This window comes from Procambarus clarkii, chromosome 44 (genome assembly GCF_040958095.1).
Source record: "Procambarus clarkii isolate CNS0578487 chromosome 44, FALCON_Pclarkii_2.0, whole genome shotgun sequence".
Classification (NCBI taxonomy): domain Eukaryota; kingdom Metazoa; phylum Arthropoda; class Malacostraca; order Decapoda; family Cambaridae; genus Procambarus; species Procambarus clarkii.
The window spans coordinates 18,119,987-18,139,922 of NC_091193.1; the positions used below are offsets into that span (position 1 = coordinate 18,119,987).

General features: G+C 44.3%; 1 protein-coding gene across 1 annotated transcript in view; it reads right to left on the bottom strand.

The window, feature by feature from the left end:
* Positions 1 to 11,954: 11,954 nt before the first annotated feature.
* mav (maverick) overlaps positions 11,955 to 19,936 on the bottom strand; it is a 148,846-nt gene continuing 140,864 nt past the window's right edge. Inside the window, exon 3 of the mRNA XM_069300695.1 lies at positions 11,955 to 14,892. Coding sequence (XP_069156796.1) covers positions 14,036 to 14,892 — 857 coding nt within the window. The 3' untranslated portion in view covers positions 11,955 to 14,035. The remainder of the gene's footprint in view (positions 14,893 to 19,936) is intronic.

Sequence of the window (19,936 nt, forward strand, 5' to 3'; positions counted from 1 at the left end):
CACCACCGCCCACGGGATGGGTATGGGGTGTATAATAAAGAAAGACATTGAATATCTGTATCTAGCCTTGTAATGAATATATTATTGTCAAAATTATTTCAACGATTTGCTATTGCTATTATAATCATATTTATTTATTCAATATCGTCGTATTTTTATGGGTATTGCCAATTTTTGCTATATAATATAATAGATAGTGCCCTATTTATAATATAATAGATATATGATACCCAGAGATGCCCTATATTACCCAACCCGTAAGTCCAGTCTTGGGAGCACTAAAATATCAGATCCATTTTCAGAACAGTATTAATCTTCAGAAAAAAATGATCTATCGTGGGAAATACGTAATAAGATCACCCGAAAAGACTAGGAATCTTAACTCACATCACAGGAGGGAAATTCATAAATGGTGAGCTTGTCAGCAAATTAATATATACATATGCCAGGAGCAGGAGCAGCCGTAATTGCGGGAATGTAGCCTGGTTGGGAATGTAGCCTCGTGCCAAACTGTCAACCCCGTCCTCGGGTCATTGGTATGCTGTGCTGAGGCCCGCTGCAATTTATGACAATTACCTCACCCAGATTGAATCGTGTATAATGAATGTCAAATCCTTCTAATACACCAAGCTCGCCGTACTCATCATAGTCACGCACTTTACAATATATATCTCTAGCTCGACTTGAGAATGGTCCAGGACGGACCGAAACGTCGTCGTCCCTTCACCTTCTAGTGTGTGGTCTGGTCAACATACTTTAGCCACGTTATTGTGAATCATCGCCTGCATATATATCTAGATCTATTAATTAGAATGTCTGTCTGTCCAAGGGTGAATGCCAGACGCCTGGGGGGGGGGGGTTTGTCTCACCTAATTTGTAATAGTAATTGCTGTTGGGTACCTGCTCTACATGGTCAGGTCGAAGTTAGTGGCACCAATCAAATGAGTACAGTGAAGCTTCACCTAGAACTCGACATTTTGGAAAGTGTTTCACTTTTTAAAATGAAACCTGAGTTGAACAGCTCAGAGTCGTCGACTCAGTTGTTTAACCTTTTGTTGTCATCTTCTCTTTAGTATGTGTTGAGTCGTTTTATTATTCTTATTTCGTGTATATAATTTTGTTTTTTATTTGTATATAGTTTTCTTTAAACTTTTTGAAAATTTAGTGGATATATATATTGATATTTATTTAATTGTTTTTAGCTAAATTACCGTTGTAAATTTTCTTTTCTTTTTAATCACTGATGATGAAGTTTGGTACTCCGAAACGTTTTGTACTAAAGGAAATCCCTGTTTCTTTCTTCGTGGTCTTTACACACACACACACACACACACACACACACACACACACACACACACACACACACACACACACACACACACACACACACACACACACACACACACACACACATACACACACACACACATACACACACACACATACACACACACACACACACACACACACGTGTGTGTGTGCGTGTAATATTCTACTGCGCCTAATCTACCCTTTCTACGTCAACGTTCGCTCTCCCCACACAACTGCGGAATATTTTTTTTTTATAAATAGGAGGGAAAGTAGAAAGGAAGGAAGAGAAAGTAGAGAGGAAGGAAGGGAAAGTAGAGAGAGTGAGGAAAAGCAGAGAGAGAGAGAGAGGAAGCGAACTCTGTTTAATCGATAGTGGTAGTGGCCCCCCCCCCTTCCAATATAACCCCCCCCATGTCAGCCCCCCTTCCGGTGCCACCATCCTCTCTCCATGGATGGACCGCGGGGTTAAAATTGCCCCGTGAATTAGAATTACCTATTTCTCGCCTGCAGGCATCTGTCGACAAATTTGCCCAATGACAGTGGCTGGGGTTAATGTTAGGATACGTGCTGGAGAACCCAACCGGGAGGGAGGGGGATAATGTTAGGATATATGCTACAAAATCCAAATTAAGATACGTGTTAGGGAAGCTAAGGGGTGGGGTAAGGGGTTATAATAGGGGCTACGTGCTAGAAAACTCAGGGTGGGGGAGATATTACTTATGTTATTGGTGCTATATACTTATTTGTATTATTAGTATAACTATCGTTGGTATTGCTTAAGTTTGTAGTAATTCTCCGTTCTCATTTGATTAATTTTATCTTAATTATCCGTCATCAGTTGTGAGTCGTATTTAAACCGTTTTTCATTCATTAACAGGGGGTTTGGCGGGTTCATGGAATGGACTTTGGCCTTTGTTTATGAGGACGGCCTGTAACATTCTGGAAAGTGTTTCAATTTTTTTAAATTGAAACCCGAGTTTAACAGCCTGGTGTCGTCGACTCAGTTGTTTATCCATTAGTTGTCATCTTCTCTTAAGTATGTGTTGAGTCTTTTTATTATTCTTGTTTTGTGTATATAATTTTGTCTTTTATTTGAACATAGTTTTCTTCTAACTTTTAGGAAACTAAGTTTAGTGAATATACATATTGATATATATTTAATTGTTTATAGTTAAATTAACGTTGTAAATCGTTGTTTATCGATAAACGTTTTATATATATATATATATAATACCTAGCCTAACAGTTATATCCAATGTTAAAGTTACTCCTTAAAGCAATAGAATCTGACCAACAGCGCTCCAATAGGATTTCTTTAATGCGATTTACGTTTTCTGTCATTTCTCCTGTAAACAGAATGTGATAATATGTGCAGAAACACAGACCTCAGAGTTTATCTTCCTGGTGTCGCCCAGGAAAATGTTCCATGGGTGTTGTCCTATCACACCACGCCGGGGAACATGTTTCTGCTGTGGAGTGTCTGCTGGAGCATAGCTTATTAAGAGAGCTTGGTTACTTAATTAAGTTACAAAAGGCACACAAAAAAAATCCATGTACCCGAAGTCGCTTGTGTTTTAATACGTGTCCTTTGTGCCGGGCTCAAGCAAATGTTGCTGTAATACTCAATACTGCGATATGCATAGCCTCTCTTAAAGCCGAGATTCTTGTCTCTTAAGAAAGGCTAGCTCAGTAAGTGAGGCTTAGTTAGCCTCACTTATTATAGGCTTAGTTAGCATCTGTTAAAAAGTTTATGAACTATTAAGCGCTACGAAGTTGTCTATACCAGCAATAACCTCGGGTTGCGATGTTTCGAAGCTCGTTAACTGTTCAATAAATGTAAACTAAACTACACTGATTGAGTAAAGATGTACAGGTTTCGTAAGAGAATATTATACGAGCTAGAAGAGTTTCGCAAAGAAGGGATTATAGGAGCCAGGTGGTGTGTGATGCTGGGGCCATCTCTCACACTCGCCATAATAATGCTCATATGCAAAACTTGGCAGTCTGAGGAACCAGCGTAGCCCAAAAGAACGTGCAACAAGGCTTTCTGCCAATCTGTTTCTCAAGCTGGACTCCTTGTGAGGGACAAATGTCTAAACCTACCTGACAATCAAGGTAGATGCAATATACCCGACGACCCTTTCTATCCTGCTGGATTACTGTCTTGAGAAATTTTAATACGGCCCCCGAGCAGCATTTCCCTGCACTGAATTCAAGTTGATGCTTAGAGACGAAAATTAAACTGTTATAAGTGTTGTAGGCTTATAACAGGTATAAGCGTTATACGCTTATAAAAGCAGACCCAGGAGAGCACCACCACCAGCAACAGCCGCAGCTGTTGCCCTCATGTAACCCCAATAAAGCTTTACTGGCGGTAAGGCGAGGGCAGCGCCTCCCCTCGGCAGGGCCCACAGCGCCTTCTGGCCGGTCATCTGGGCACCACACACGTCTGCCAGTCACAACTGGACAGGTGCTTGGGAAGGTATATTGGGCTTGTGGCGCCGTATTTTGGGTAGGCAAACATACATTCTGTTGCCTATGTGTCTGGGGGTTACATTGGGAAATTATGTTTATAATAGAAATTGGTTTTTACAAGTAATACATGGCCTTCCAGGCTGATACACAAGCCCTTAGTTGTATTTCTAAGCCTTCATGGCCACATAAATAAGTCAAAAGTAATATTCGCAAGCCCTGTCGTCGTATTCAGGAACCATAGACTATCTACAAGCATTGAATTTGTTTTTAAAAGCCCCTTAGGTATATTTGCAAGCCTATTTGACCGTAATATGAAGCCCTTAATTTGCAAGCCTTTCGGTTGTATTCAGAAGCCCAAGTTACATTTTCTGTGAACGGAATTCCTGGGTGCACTAAAATAGTTTTTAAATTCCATATTTCACATTATCGTTAAAAATGCACTGTATTAACATAACCAAAAGTAATGAAACCTATTCTAATCAAACCTTATCCTTAAGTAGCCTGAATCTGACCATGGATAGAGAGCAGATAATAGCACTAATTATATAATCGTTCTCCATCTATTCCTATGAGCGTATTTCCTCCCTGAGGACAGGTTTCACACCAAGGATGACAATAAAACACACTCTAATAAAATGTGATATATTATTCCAGCTGAACCTTTTACAAAAATTATTTTTTTTTTATTTAACAATTCGTTTTAGAGCCAATTATAAAAATCTATTTTATCCTCTTGAGAAGATGAAGGTCGTCACTCGATAGATATACACATTGATGGCGTCAACACGTATGTAGGATTAAATTATATATATTTATATATACTTAATATTTGCATGTATGTATGTACGTAAGTAAGTGTATATGTAAGCATATATGTATGTATATATGTACATATAAGGAGAATAAGACATTATCGAGGTTCTACCTTCGACAAACAAAACAAAAAAAAAGAGAGTTTTCCCTAGCACTGTAAGGAAACAACAACAACAACAACACAAGCATGAAAGACTAGGTCACACTACACACCTCTTATGAGATATTAAACAAATAAACAATAGACTTAAGGAAGAATCAAATGGAAGCTTTCCTGAGTATGACCCGAGTATATTCGGTATAATAAGCGGGGGGGACTGTGTAAGATATATTTAGAGTTTTCCACATAAGAACTGGCTCATGCAGGTCGTGGATATATATATATATATATATTATATATATACTGTATTGTGTATATTATATATATTATATATATACGAAACTTATTATGAATGGCTTGGCAAACTTGGATTAATTAAATGATTTTATATGTGTTTTTTTGGCTTTGAATGATGATTGGCAGACAATTGTAGTTTGAACAGGGATGAGGGGGACACTATGATTATGGCATTAGGCTACTTGGTAACTTTGATATAACGAAAATCAATTACTTTTTTTTTGTTTTGTTTACTTCCAAAAGCCCCCATTACAATCTAGTCTATCTCCCCCCCCCCCCACCACCATCAATTGCCACGTCAACAACATCAACTCTTATTCAACTGCCACGCCATCAATCCCCCGCACTCCGTCGTTTGATATAATCCTTACATAGTATTTGATTGAAATTCATATAGATATATTTATCTGCCGAAAAAAAATTCTTACGCTTCTTTCTCAAGAGGATAATATTTGTAGAATTTTTTTTTACATAAACGTCTTATGCAAAATATAGGAATTGACTTTGTTAGTTTGGTAGATGCTCAGGGGCAGAGGACTCGACTGCTTCTATGATTAGTTTTTTTTTTTTAATATTTTATTTTATTTTAAAGAACGGGATTCCTTTAAGCGTAAATAGTTATAAACTGACAGTAACCGAATTAGCAAAAAAAACGCTCTCTGGACAGCGAGAAGAATAAGCCCTGTTGTCTTTTACTCAAGAAGAATGTAATAAATTATTAATTTAGTTTCATTTATGACATCTATTAATGGAAAGCAAATCTCTCACAGCAATCATATTTATATATATATATATATATATATATATATATATATATATATATATATATATATATATATATATATATATATATATTAATGCTCATTTGGTTTGGTATTCTACCCCTGGACTCTACCGTTAAAGACATCATTATAGTCATATTAATGATATGCCCACATCACTGAGATTTCAAGTATTATAATTGATATGACAAGTCTACACAGATGGTGGACCTTCTCTCGGCTGGGAACCGCTCCCCCCACCACCGGTGAACACACAACTCAACACATCACATGATGTTCACCATGCTAGAGTGACACTCATATGGGGAGAGAGAGAGAGAGAGAGAGAGAGAGAGAGAGAGAGAGAGAGAGAGAGAGAGAGAGAGAGAGAGAGAGAGAGAGAGAGAGAGAGAGAGAGAGAGGGCGGGTTTACTTATGACGAGAAAGGACAAAGCCATGCAAATTATATGACACTTGGAAGTGGTATATAGTGGAAGGGATATGAGGACAAGGAGCTGAGTTAGGACGCAGGGAAGGAATTGTTGTGCCCAACCACTTGGACGGTCGAGGATCGAACCCCGACCTGCAAAAAGCGAGGCCACCTCTGTACCAACGAGTCCAAATGGTTGAGAGAGAGAGAGAGAGAGAGAGAGAGAGAGAGAGAGAGAGAGAGAGAGAGAGAGAGAGAGAGAGAGAGAGAGAGAGAGAGAGAGAGAGAGAGAGAGCAAATGAAAATGATGACACAGGGGAGGGTCCATTGATTTTATCGTTTTTCATATAGATGAATATACAAAAATACTTTTTAATAACAGGAAGCAGTATATGACGATCTTTGGAAAGAAGTCTTAAGTTACTATTTGTGCCAACATATACAACCTGAATAATAGCAAATTATAGTATGTACAGCATCATGTCATAAATAATTAATAATAATAATAATAATAATAATATTAATAATTAAAATAATAATTACAAGAAATCACAATTCTAGTAACACAATTTATAAAACATGACGAAGCCCTGGACCAGAGATGTGGCCCATGGGAGGGGAGGTGGGTGGCGCACATCCCTACAGGCCGGCCAGAACACACCAAGGATGCATCAAAGAAGGGGGTGGGGGGTGTTCACATCTCATGAACCAAGGAACCATTGGGCCAGGGATGCGTAAAGGAGGTTCACATCTCAGGAGCCCGACTGGAACACACTAATAATGCTCCTCAACTAACTGGGGGTCATTTTTTTTGTTTTGTTTTGGTGGGGTGAGGGAGTTGGGATGTTGGGAATTCGACCATGGTGTTTATACAGATCTGAGGCTACCACCTCCTTCGCAGTAAAGCAATGCACGGATGACAATACTGTTTTACGTAGATATTTCTCTAACAGAGAACAGTTTTATATATATATATATATATATATATATATATATATATATATATATATATATATATATATATATATATATATATATATATATATGTATATGCAGTACCTGCTTTACTTATTCATATATAATAATATTATTAATAATAATATTAATAGATAATAGTAATAATAATTATAATAATATTCTGGGACAGTTCTCCTGGTCCTTGCTGGACTCGTTACGACTTGCGCCTCGGATTAGGCAAAGGTAGTCGAGGATGGAGTGAGAGATGAATTGTGGAGGGGAGGGGCACTGAAGGCGGGGGAGGGGGGCGGGGAGACTGAGACAGGGGGGAACTCATCACTTGGAACTCTTCATGGGGGTGGGGGTGGGGGGGAAGAGTGTTGGTCACCGTTAATGTGGTAGTCGTTCGAGAGGATTCAACAAGGTCAACAAAAATAATTGATTCCCCTTAGAGAGTATTACGGGAAGGAATAGATATGTTGAGATATGTCTGAGTATTTCACATTAACGTAACTTGTGAGAACACAGGAGGGCCTGTTTACCAGGGAGACAGGTGGAGGAGGTCTGTAAGGTTGGGGATCGGGGATGGGGATGGGGGGGAAGAGGATAGGAGGATTGGTTGCTACCTTGCCTTATGACTAGGATGGCTATCACAGGAGTCAGCGCGACGCCGAGCCCGCCAGCCGTCGGCCACATGTAATAGTCTGGCGGGCACATCTCACCCTCAGGATCGCCAGGTTCCCGCTCACTTTCACCTCACATGTCCCTCACCTATCACTGGTATGTATACACGAGCGACACATGCTCGTATTGTATGTATTCAGTGTGTGTGGCGCCCTGCCAGTATAGAGGCACTCCAGCCCTAGCGTCGTCTAGGGAACACGACCTGGAACTCCCTCCTGTCGGGTGTCCTCCCATCTACATCACCCAAGGCAGCCACCTCCTTCCCGCTGCCCAGAGGCGCGGGGAGGGAGGTACTCGGGCGGTTGAGGCTCGCAGCTAGGGAGACTTAGCTGCTATCCTCACAACCCCACCAACAGAAGAGATTATATATATATATTATATATATATATATATATATATATATATATATATATATATATATATATATATATATATATATATATATATATATTACCATTTTACTCCTCTGAAGGAAAACTATAAGTGGGAAAGAGTTTCAGGTCTGTGTGATAGAGGCGACGCTGGGGAACAGGGCTGTAAGGATAGTGTGTGTGTGTGTGTGTGTGTGTGTGTGTGTGTGTGTGTGTGTGTGTGTGTGTGTGTGTGTGTGTGTGTGTGTGTGTGTGTGTGTGTGTGTGTGTATGTGGGCGTGTGTGTGTGTGTGTGTGTGTGTGTATGTGGGTGTTTGCTTGCTGCCCCTCACCGGACCAAGAGGTCAGGGAGACAGTGAGCCCCTGACCTCACTACAACTGACTACTGTGTGTGTCTCTCAGTACACCTCTGGAACTACGTTACTACCCTATTGGAAAGTACTAACAATGGCCCTCTTCCATGACTTTGACAGCTATTGAATGCTTTACCTTCGTGTTTGGTGACATTCATTATCCAAGTACAGTATCAGTTCTGCTTCGAGTAGGTGTTACTAATTACGAACCCCCCACCACTCAACACGGCTGTTCTCCGCCGCTTTCGACAAAGATATCGTAGCCTGCTCTTCCCTCCTCCCCCCACTATGGCTGCTAAGCTACAGAAAACAGTTTTATAGAACAATTAGTCGTTTCTGGCAGTGAAAATGGGCGCCTAATTATAAGTGACTCTAATGTGTTAAATTTCCAATTCCGTATCACGTGTATAGACGCTTCAAGGAAATTTGATGGATGAAGTTTTAAAATAATTTCACGAGGTTTGTTAGTTAGTGTGAAAGTACTGTATGATCTCACCCAGGTTTGCCAGAACGTATACAACCCCGAGGCGACATTCAAGTTTCAAGTATGTTTATTGAGATAAGAAAGAAATACATCCCAAAAGGGATAGAGTAGCTTAGGCTATTTCTACCCCCCCCCCTCAAGGCGACATTCTGCATCTATGTTACCAGTCTTCAAAAAACTCTCGACAAACACTTGTTCTCCGAGCTTGTCAATTTCCATCCAGCTCTCTATGGCCTTACATGTGTCAGCTAACGACACGTCCACTTTTACCACCCTCCAGTTGTTGTACGAATCTCTCTAGAACCATTCAGCTGGCTGGGGGGGGGAGGGAGGGGGGAAGCTGGCGAGCACACTGGCCGCAGACAGGTGCTCAGTGCTCACACCGCGTTCACATTAGTGCTCATTTCTACCGTGACTTGGATATATATACATATATATGGATGCAGATACTTCAGAAAAACTCTCGTAGCCGCTTTCTCAAATGAAGGAAGACTCGTTCAGGTATAAGTCCTTATAAAGACGATGTACTTAACACTTAATCACACACACACACATGATCTTACTTGATTTAGTTTGGGAATGCATATCACGATTTGAATATGGAATTAAAACTCGTGTAAACATGTAGATCTGAGGACGCAAATATGTGCTAGTTTCATAGGCGAGCCTCAAAGCAAATATTTGTTTTTAGAATTAGTTTAGTTTACAGTTAGCAGTTTACACATCTAGACCATCATCCCAACCTCAAAAGAAATCAAATATACCGGTCAATTTTGCTAAGCACATGCACAGATAAAATGCACACTGGTCCTCTGGCTCAAGTGGAGAATTAGGACGAGGATTGATCTAGCGAGGAGACAAGCCACAGGTATTCGACTTTTCCTTTCAACGCACAGCGCCACCTTGTCTCAGGACGAGAGGTGCAGCTCGACATGCGCCTGTGTACGGTGCTAGTGCAGGGGCTCGGGACTTTGGTACGATCCCCCAGGTACGTATGAGTAGGGGCTCGGGAGCCAGGTACGACCCCCCCCCCCAGGTACGTATGAGTAGGGGCTCGGGAGCCAGGTACGACCCCCCCCCCAGGTACGTATGAGTAGGGGCTCCGGAGGCAGGTACAGACGCACCCACCTCCCCTCCCCCACATTCCGCAGGTGTAAAGGGGGCTTCGGAGGCAGGTATGTACTCCAGTACGCAGGTGTTGGGGGGTTCTGGATGCAGGGATACGGACCCCAGGTACGCAAGTGTAAGGACTGGGGGAGGGAGGGGGCTTGGGTGTTGGGTACTCAGGCCCAGGTGGGGCTCCCTGCGCGTGTTCACCGCCTGTCACCCTTACCGCTCTCCCCCACGGCTAACAACTACATTTTGTTTTGGTTATGATGGGGAAGTTGTCAGTGTATCATGACAATAACACATGCACTCCGTAGCGGGGAGGGGGGAGGGGGGGAGAAGGGCTCGCTACACACAACACCGTGCCTCATTACTAAGTTCACACACACACACACACACACACACACACACACACACACACACACACACACACACACACACACACACACACACACACACAACATAGGGTTCACGAGTGAGGTAACACATAAAACACTTGTTTCAGCACTGGGGGCGATACACAACACTGTGTTTCACAGTCGGAGTGACACACACAATACGATGTTCCACCCATGGAATGATGGTCGTCAGTGTTTCACCAGTGGAGTGACATATATAATACAAGATTACGATTGAAGGTAGACACACGCATACACACACACACACACACACACACACACACACACACACACACACACACACACACACACACACACACACACACACACACACACACTTACACACAACACACAACACAACAGAGGTTTACCCTACGAGTGACAACACAGTTTTTATATATTAACTACTTAGGCTTCACATCCAAACACATACACCAAAATGAAACTGAAGGCCACACAAACTCCCAGGCAGTAATTCTTGAAACATGACGTAAGCTCAGACTACAAGCATTATGTGAGGACAGCTCATGACTCGAAATTAATTCACAGGGACAGGGATTGGATGTGGGTAAAAATTGGATTTAGGTAGGAATGGGAGGGGAGTTAACTTAAGCAAACAGTGTCCAGGCGACTAAATGAGAGTGAGGGCGACCAGGAGGACATATAACACTAACCTACTTTCAGCCTGGCCTACGCCAAGTCCCAAGAATCGATTTCAAACCAAAAAATAATAACGAGAATGTCGACACTCAATTAGCAGGCCAGAGACTACACGAGAATACTCATCGACTGCCACACACACGCTGACGACTAAATGCTCAGTTTACATATCACTAGCCTAACCACTGACTCTTTCTAACTGTTATGATTCGCTAACATAGATCGAATGATAAGGATTGCACTGAGCCTAGTATTAGACCACAAGCACTGTGACCCCGGAGATATGCAGTTGCAAGTCATGATGCACATATATCACAGTTAGACAACAAACACTAAAGACAATGAATCAGTACTGCTGAAATTAGTTTCAGTTACACCAGCATGACACTAGGTTGTATGGAAGTGGGGAAGAGGGAGGGGGGTGTGGGAAACAGGCTTGCCTGCGGAGGGGAGGGATTGGGGTAGGGGTGGGGTTGGGGGGAGGGATCACATCAGCCACACCAATGACGTAAATAATGACGTCAGTGCCACGTCACAAGATGACACCCGTTTCCATATAAAAGTATGAACTGAGTGAACGGCTCACGTCACGAGAATAACAACTAAATACACCACAACGCGGTCCAACTCCACAACATCAAACATGACAACTTAAAGATTCCCAGCGACTACCGAGACGAAGGGGTAGGGGGGGGGGGGGTGATGGAGGGGGTGGGGGGTGATGGAAGGGGTGGGGGGTGATGGAAGGGGGGGGGTGGATGAAAGGGGGTGGGGGTGTGTGATGGAAGGGGAGGGTATTTGTGCTGCAATGGGTCGAGGGAAGTTGTGGGATGGTTGAGAGGTGGGAGGGGGTAATGGTCGGAGGGAGGGTACTGGGTAAGGCATGCAATGGAGGCAGAGCACGAAGGAACTGGGAAGAGGGGGAGGGAGGGAAGCAAGAGGGAGGGAGAGAAGCAGGAGCGAGAGAACGAAGCAGGAGAGAAGAGAGAGGCCAAATAGGAAAATATTAAGAGGGAAATTTTAATTGAAAACCAAGAATATCAGGAGCGAAGGGTGCTATCAGGGTGAAGGATGGTATCAGGGTGAAGGATGGTATCAGTATGATGGATGGCATCAGGGTGAAGAGTGGTATCAGTATGAAGGATGGTACTAAGGCGACTGAGAGCACCTGGGTATCGGGAGAGTTTAAAACGGGAAATTACTGTTGAAGGGAACTATCAGGAGAAAGTGCCAAGCCATCACGACTATAGCACTGGGAAGGGATCAGGATAAGGATTTGGGATGGGACGGTGGGGGGGGGGGGAAGGAATAATGCCAAACCACTTGGACGGTCGGGGGATTGAACGCCGACCTGCAGGAAGCGAGACCGTCGATCGACCGTCTACAAGAGGGGGGCAGGAAACACAGAGTTATTTAGGAAGGAAGGGTGGGGTCGGGGGCTGACGGAGGACAGTATGGAAAAAGAGAGAGAGAGAGAGAGAGAGAGAGAGAGAGAGAGAGAGAGAGAGAGAGAGAGAGAGAGAGAGAGAGAGAGAGAGAGGGGGGGGGGGGGGGAGGGGGGCTGCAAGAATGGGGGGGTTGTAAGAATGATGGGGCAAGGGAATTCAAAGGGCAAGAAACGCGATTGAAGAGTTGACGGGGGAAGCTAGGAAGCTGGATGCTTGGTTGAGCAAAGGAATGTACCCTTAGCTGCATATTTTTGTTTTCAGATAAACTTACCCATATGCGCAAATCTTAAAATACTCGAAAACAAATCAATGTATTAGTTTTTCTTTGTGAATGAGAAATGCGGAGAAAACGAAAACAGTTTATAAAAATAATAATGCTCCATATAAATAATTTCATATTAATTAAACCCTGGTGATATTAACGCAGATCCTGAAATTTGGATAAAAAAGTCACCGCTTTCTCTACTTTCTTATAGTTTTTGGATGAAAATGCAATTATTCTCATGCGGAATGATGCACACAACCCCCAAATGTGTCTATAGTTAAGAACCTTTTTATGTTTAATAACACCTACCTTCGAATTTGATAATATTAGCCGAGAGGTCAGTTATTGTTAACATTTTGTTGAATTTATAAGCAGAACTCACTGTTCTTGAGGGTTGCTGAGTTGCTAAACATCAACTGACAAAAGTCACAGTATGATTCTGTGTGCCCTTATATGTCAACTGACGTGTGGCGCAGTCTAAGGGTTAACAGGTTAGGAGTTATTGCTGGGTAGATGTCTGTGGGTGAGGATAGTTGACAAGGCAGGCGCTTGGTTTCAGGGGTTTCTGCGTGAGGGTATTTGATTGGAGGGGAAGGAAGGTTGGGTGGGTTGGGGTGGGGATTGGAGGCGCTGGTTTGCATTAGGAGGGTGGGGGCAGTACTCTGTGTGTGCACATCAACACACTACCGCCTAATGTAGCGGAATGTTAAGTCCTTCTGCGAGTTGCCAGTCAACTAAGGAACACCATGATGCATGGAGGAACAAAGTCACGTACACAAAACACGGAACACCGGAGTGTACACCTGAACACCGGAACATGGAGCACACTGTGGGTCACACGGCGAGGCAGCCAGGGGCACCTTGACGCCGCCGGCAGCGTGGAAGAGAGTACGGGACTCACCCTGTGGCGACACATGGGACTAACCCTATGGCGACGCACGGGGCTAACCCTATGGCGACGCACGGGGCTCACCCTGTGGCGACGCCGCCCCTGCCGGTTCAGGAAGCGTAGTGGGAGTGACTAGTGAGGACTACCCTGCGGCTGCGGTGGGTACCCTCTGACTCGGGACTCAGCCCGGCCTCTGCTGCTGCTGGACTAAGAGGTTGTGCGGCAGGCTGACTCAGGCACAGCCGCACTCTGTGACAATCATGTCATCCCAGTAGGTCGTGGTCAGCTTGCCCTGGTCGTTGAAGTGCAGGATGTGCAGCCCTTTCAGGGCCGTAGGGGCGCAGCAGGGCCGCGGGATATTTTTCTTGTGTTTCAGTTTTATGAGAGACTGTAGCAACGCGTGCTCGTTGGCCGGGTTGAAGCGGGGCGGGCACCTCCCGCTGCAGTAGAAAGCGTCGAAATTGGCGGGAGATTCTACAAAATCGAAGTCGGGGAGGTCTTTGAAGCGCACCTTCATGGAGCGCCGACAACAGCGCGAGCGGCGAGGGCGGCCGCTGGAATTCATGTCGCGACAATCGCCGCGTCTCCGCCATGTGGCATCGGTGGCCCGTTTCATTTGAGGAGACCTCTTCATTCTCCGCCCCGCCGGCACCTGAGTCTGCACGTCCAGCGTGGGCACATAGGTGGTGTTGGAGGAGTTGGCACCTGTGTGGATGGTGACGCCAGCGGCACCGCAGTCAGGGCACTGCACCAAAACGCCAGCGTCGTCCCGCGGCGTACCCAGCCAATCCCGCACAGTGTCCGTCACGTCCACGGACAACCACTCATCCCCGGCCACGGACACGTTGAGAGACTGGATCAAGACGGGCTCCTGCTTGCGGCGACGGCGCTTGCGATTGAGGTTGTTCATCTGGTAGAGGGTGACGGTAACGGTGTCGTGGGCCGGGTCGTGTGGCACCGGCCCGCCGGTCTTCCACAAGCGACACGTGGCCTGCTTGACGTCGTGATCGTGGTGGTAGACGCGTCGCACCGGCACCGCCACGTGGAAGTGTACCACCTGGCCCTCCACGCCCGCGCTCCGCCGTCCTCCTGAAACACAAATCAATCATTAATATACATTCCACGCCTCCACTACCCACCAGCACCTGGCACTCTCACCACCGTCTCTGCATTGCCAATCAACACCTGTCAGCAACTGGAATTGGCGCACTACTCAACCCAACACCTGGTGTCGGTTCACTGTAGAATACAGCAACACAAAATTCATTCTTTGTTTTTTTTTTCAATAATGAAAATGTGGCAGGAATTAAAAATAACACCGTGAATCTGAAAAGGTTGGGAAGGGAAGGGAATTATCAGGGGGAAAGTGATAAGCCATTATAAATATATAGCATTGGGAAGGGGTCAGGATAAGGATTTGGGATGGGGAGGGGGGAGGAGGGAGGAATGGTGCCCAACCACTTGGACAGTCGGGGATTGAACGCCGACCTGCATGAAGCGGACGGGAGAACGAGACCGCCGCTCTACCGTCCAGCCCAAGTGGTTGGGCGAAAAGGTTGGGAACCACTACACTGATTCTTTCACCCTGATGCGTCTGTTCACCTAGCAGTAAATAGGTACCTGGGAGTTAGACAGCTGCTACGGTCTGCTTCCTGAAGATGTATATTAATGAGAAATATATATAGTACATATGATAGAGGAAAACAGGTCGGGAGACGAGCATCACTCCTGTGCCAGGTAAGTCCACTACGGGCTCACCATAGCCCGTGCTACTTGCCCCGCTCCTGTACCAGGTAAGTTACGGGCTCACCATAGCCCGTGCTACTTGGAACTTGTTCCGAGTAGTTGAATCTATAACAACAACAACAACAACAACAGGTCGGGAGCCAGTACATTAGACAACCGACGGCTAAGAAGGCGGGGTCCAAGAGCTAACTGCTCGATCGTAAAGGTACAAAAAGTACATATAGAAGCCCCACCATACATTAACCAAGCCACTAATACGCTGTGCGTATTAGTGGCTTTAGGCATAGTATACTACCTCTATCTAGAACTCCAACACCCTGCTCGTAAATCATTTTGTATATATATATATATATATATATATATATATATATATATATATATATATATATATATATATATATATATATATATATATATATATATATATATATATATATATATACTTTTCCCTAAATAAGCATTATTATCATTTTTGTATAATCATGCAAATCATTACGTTTGCATCACGCAATTGTGATTTCTGTGTGTAACGTCAGCAGTTTCATCATCTATCTGTTGATGCAATCAAAATACCAGTCATTCACAGCCCCGAATATTACATATGTATATCTTACATATTATATTATCTTTATTTATAGAAACATGCACAATTTATAAAATTATTGTACTATAATTATTATACTGATTAGAATTTTACTTTAGTTTGCCCAGAATACGTTTACATCTTCTGTGATCGTTTATCATAAAGCATGTATAAAAAATATGATTTTAGGGTAACGTCGATAATCTTAGATTACATATAATAATTCACACAAGACAGGCATTAAAACATATACGGTCATTAGGGGAGGCCTTATACCATATACATAATACAGAACGCTCAAGGCACGGACACACTGGAAAGGTTTCATAGCCTATCTGCGATAGGTAACAAACTTTTACGCATAAGTAACATTGATTATACAGAATGGTAGAGTTTGTTTAGGGGAATTTTCTTGGGGAGGGGATGTGAGAGTGACTCACGAGATCACATCTGGTCCAGCTGCCATACTTTACCAATGGGGTCTGTGTCAGAGAGAGAGAGAGAGAGAGAGAGAGAGAGAGAGAGAGAGAGAGAGAGAGAGAGAGAGAGAGAGAGAGAGAGAGAGAGAGAGAGAGAGAGAGAGAGAGAGCGAGCCAGGAACTGGGAGAGCGATCAACGGACTTCCTCTAATTTCCTGAGACTGTCCTGTAAACGGTGTAAACTGTAGCAGGATCAGGGGGGATCATCCCAACAAATATCAGCACCACCAAGACATGACCAACCAGTCCATTCTCGTCATTTGCCACAACGTACAAAATGCAAAGCTAACCAGAAACGCACGAACCCAAGCCACCCACCTAACCTACTGTAACATAGAAAACGTCGATATTTGTGACCAGTTATTTTTCATAGTACATAGTATAGTTCATAGTACATAGTTACTGTTCATAGTAGAGTCCACTACCACTCTCAGGATGTGTATGGGAGTCCACTACCACTCTCAGGATGTGTATGGGAGTCCACTACCATTCTCAGGATGTGTATGGGAGTCCACTACCACTCTCAGGGTGTGTATGGGAGTCCACTACCATTCTCAGGATGTGTATGGCAGTCCACTACCACTCTCAGGATGTGTATGGGAGTCCACTACCACTCTCAGGGTGTGTATGGGAGTCCACTACCATTCTCAGGATGTGTATGGGAGTCCACTACCATTCTCAGGATGTGTATGGGAGTCCACTACCACTCTCAGGATGTGTATGAGAGTCCACTACCACTCTCAGGATGTGTATGAGAGTCCACTACCGCTCTCAGGATGTGTATGAGAGTCCACTACCGCTCTCAGGATGTGTATGAGAATCCACTACCATTCTCAGGATGTGTATGGGAGTCCACTACCACTCTCAGGATGTGTATGAGAGTCCACTACCGCTCTCAGGATGTGTATGAGAGTCCACTACCATTCTCAGGATGTGTATGGGAGTCCACTACCACTCTCAGGATGTGTATGAGAGTCCACTACCACTCTCAGGATGTGTATGGAGTGCATAATAAACAAACGAAACTAAACTATAGCATTACACAAACCCGTATTCAATCCTTCGTGCTCCAGGAAGAGTGATCATCAAAGCCTAATATCTGGAAAGATCAAACATGGAGCAACAATGGCCGCGCTCCTGGCTTCAAAGTTTATTTTTGAACAAGTATTTTTTTTTTTTTACTTCTACAAGTTTTTTTTCTTCGTTCCCCTCCCGTAGGAGATAAAGCCAGAATTCTCTGAGTTTGGTTTCGGGGTCAAGCCCAAATGTTTAGCTGGTCAGAGGCGAGGGATGAAGGGGAAATATCAGGGGGAAAGTGCCAAGCCATTCTGACTACACAGCACATGGAAGGGGTCAGGATTTGGGATGGGACGGAGGGGGAAGGAAAGGTGCCCAACCGCTTGAACGGTCTGGGGATTGAACGCCGACCTGCAGGAGGCAAGACCGTCGCTCTACCCTCCAGCCCAATGGGAGTAACTCGCCAAGGAAATGAAGAGTTCTGGGAGGGGCAAGATGGAGGCTAGAGTCACTCCCGCAGGCGTCCAAGTAAAATTTCCTCTCTGAAACAAAGCTCGTGAATCGTTTTGTTGATAAACCAAAATCATTAATACTCAACTACATTGTTGTTGTTGCCATTTGATAAACATATATTTGTTGTCTTTTTCAGCATCATTGTAATTTAAAAAACACACAATATTAACAAAATAACCCCCTTTTTAACATTTCATATTTCTGTCATTATACTAAGGAGTGAGCACACAGGTAAAGGAGTGAGTGTGTTCTGGTCGTAAGCGACGCTGGCCAAGGGTATAAAAGGCTGGTGATGGGTATAAAAAACATATATTGGTTAGCATCGGTGGTCAATATTTTGATGGTGAGCTCACAGGTGGTGGTGGTGGTCGCCCAGTATATGCCGCCCCCCTTCACAGTCTACTAATTGTAGACTGTGGTTCAGTACTGAGTGTAATATCTTAACATACTAAGAAGGTTAGGTTAGGTTGTGGTTTTCTATTCAGCTTTTCAAGGTAAACCTCATATATTCACAATAAATTAGTATGTCACATATGCACTTATTCATAAGCAAGATATTGACTATAAGCAAGTGCGAGAACGCACAGTTCCCAGCCTCCCTCTGTTTACACCCGTGACGTCAGTGCTCGCCCTGGATGCCTGACACATACACACACACACTTAATTATCTACGTGTATATGTGTGTGTGTGTGTATAAGTGTGTGTGTGTGTGTGTGTGTATAAGTGTGTGTGTGTGTGTGTGTTTGGTCGGTACTACGTTTTAAAAAGCGCCTGTAGCTCCCATCATTCAGCGACGCACAAGATCAGTAGTTCACTTAGGAGGCTTAAATACGAGTTTCCGGAGTGGGGTCTGGGTGATATTGGCGCGTGATTGTGGTCTCCTAATATCCCCCCCTCTCTCTCTGGCCATCCCAAACTTTGCCCCTAATTGAAGACAAAGGGAGCGCTGCCAACGACGATGATAGATGAATCATATCATGCTCCCGATACACACACTAAAAAAACTAAACAGTTTAATTCCAGCCTTTCATCTCGGGTATCGGATAAACAGATTCTCCGAAGTGAAACGCGTTCACGGAGAAGAACGGGTACGCGAAGCGGGTCGGGAAGATGGGGGAGAGGGTGGGGAGGCTGGGGATTGGGGTAGGGGGCGTTGGGAGGGGTGGGAGGAAGGGAGGGGAAGGAGAGGGGGTAGATGAGGGTATTAACAGGTGCCCTAACCCTGCTCTTTTATGTTTATTGACGCTACGTAAGATCATTAGTCATTCAAAATATCTGCTGCCAGCCGCTGGTGGGCATTCGGGGCTGAGGGGCGGGCGTCAGGGAGGTGTTGAGAGGGGTAGAGAGGGTATTGGTGTGTGTGTATTCACCTAGTTGTGCTTGCGGGGGTTGTTGAGAGTTGAGCTCTGCTCTTTTGGCCCGCCTCTTACCTGTCAATCATTCAACTGATACTAACTACTCATTTTTTTCACACAGACACACTCCATTGACGGTTGAGAGGCGGGTCCAAAGAGCCAGAGCTCAACCCCCGCAAGCACAATTAGGTGAATACACACAGGAAACAGCCCGTAACAGATATTTAACTCCCAGGTACCTATTTACTGCTAGGTAACAGGGGCATCAGGGTGAAAGAAACTTTGCCCATTTGTTTATGCCTGGTCCGTTAATCGAACCCGGGCCACAGGATTACGAGTCCCGCGCGCTGTCCACTCAACTACCAGACTCCATGTGTGTGTGTGTTTGCGAACGCGCGCGCACACTCACACTAAATATGATTGCAAAATCGAGCACTAG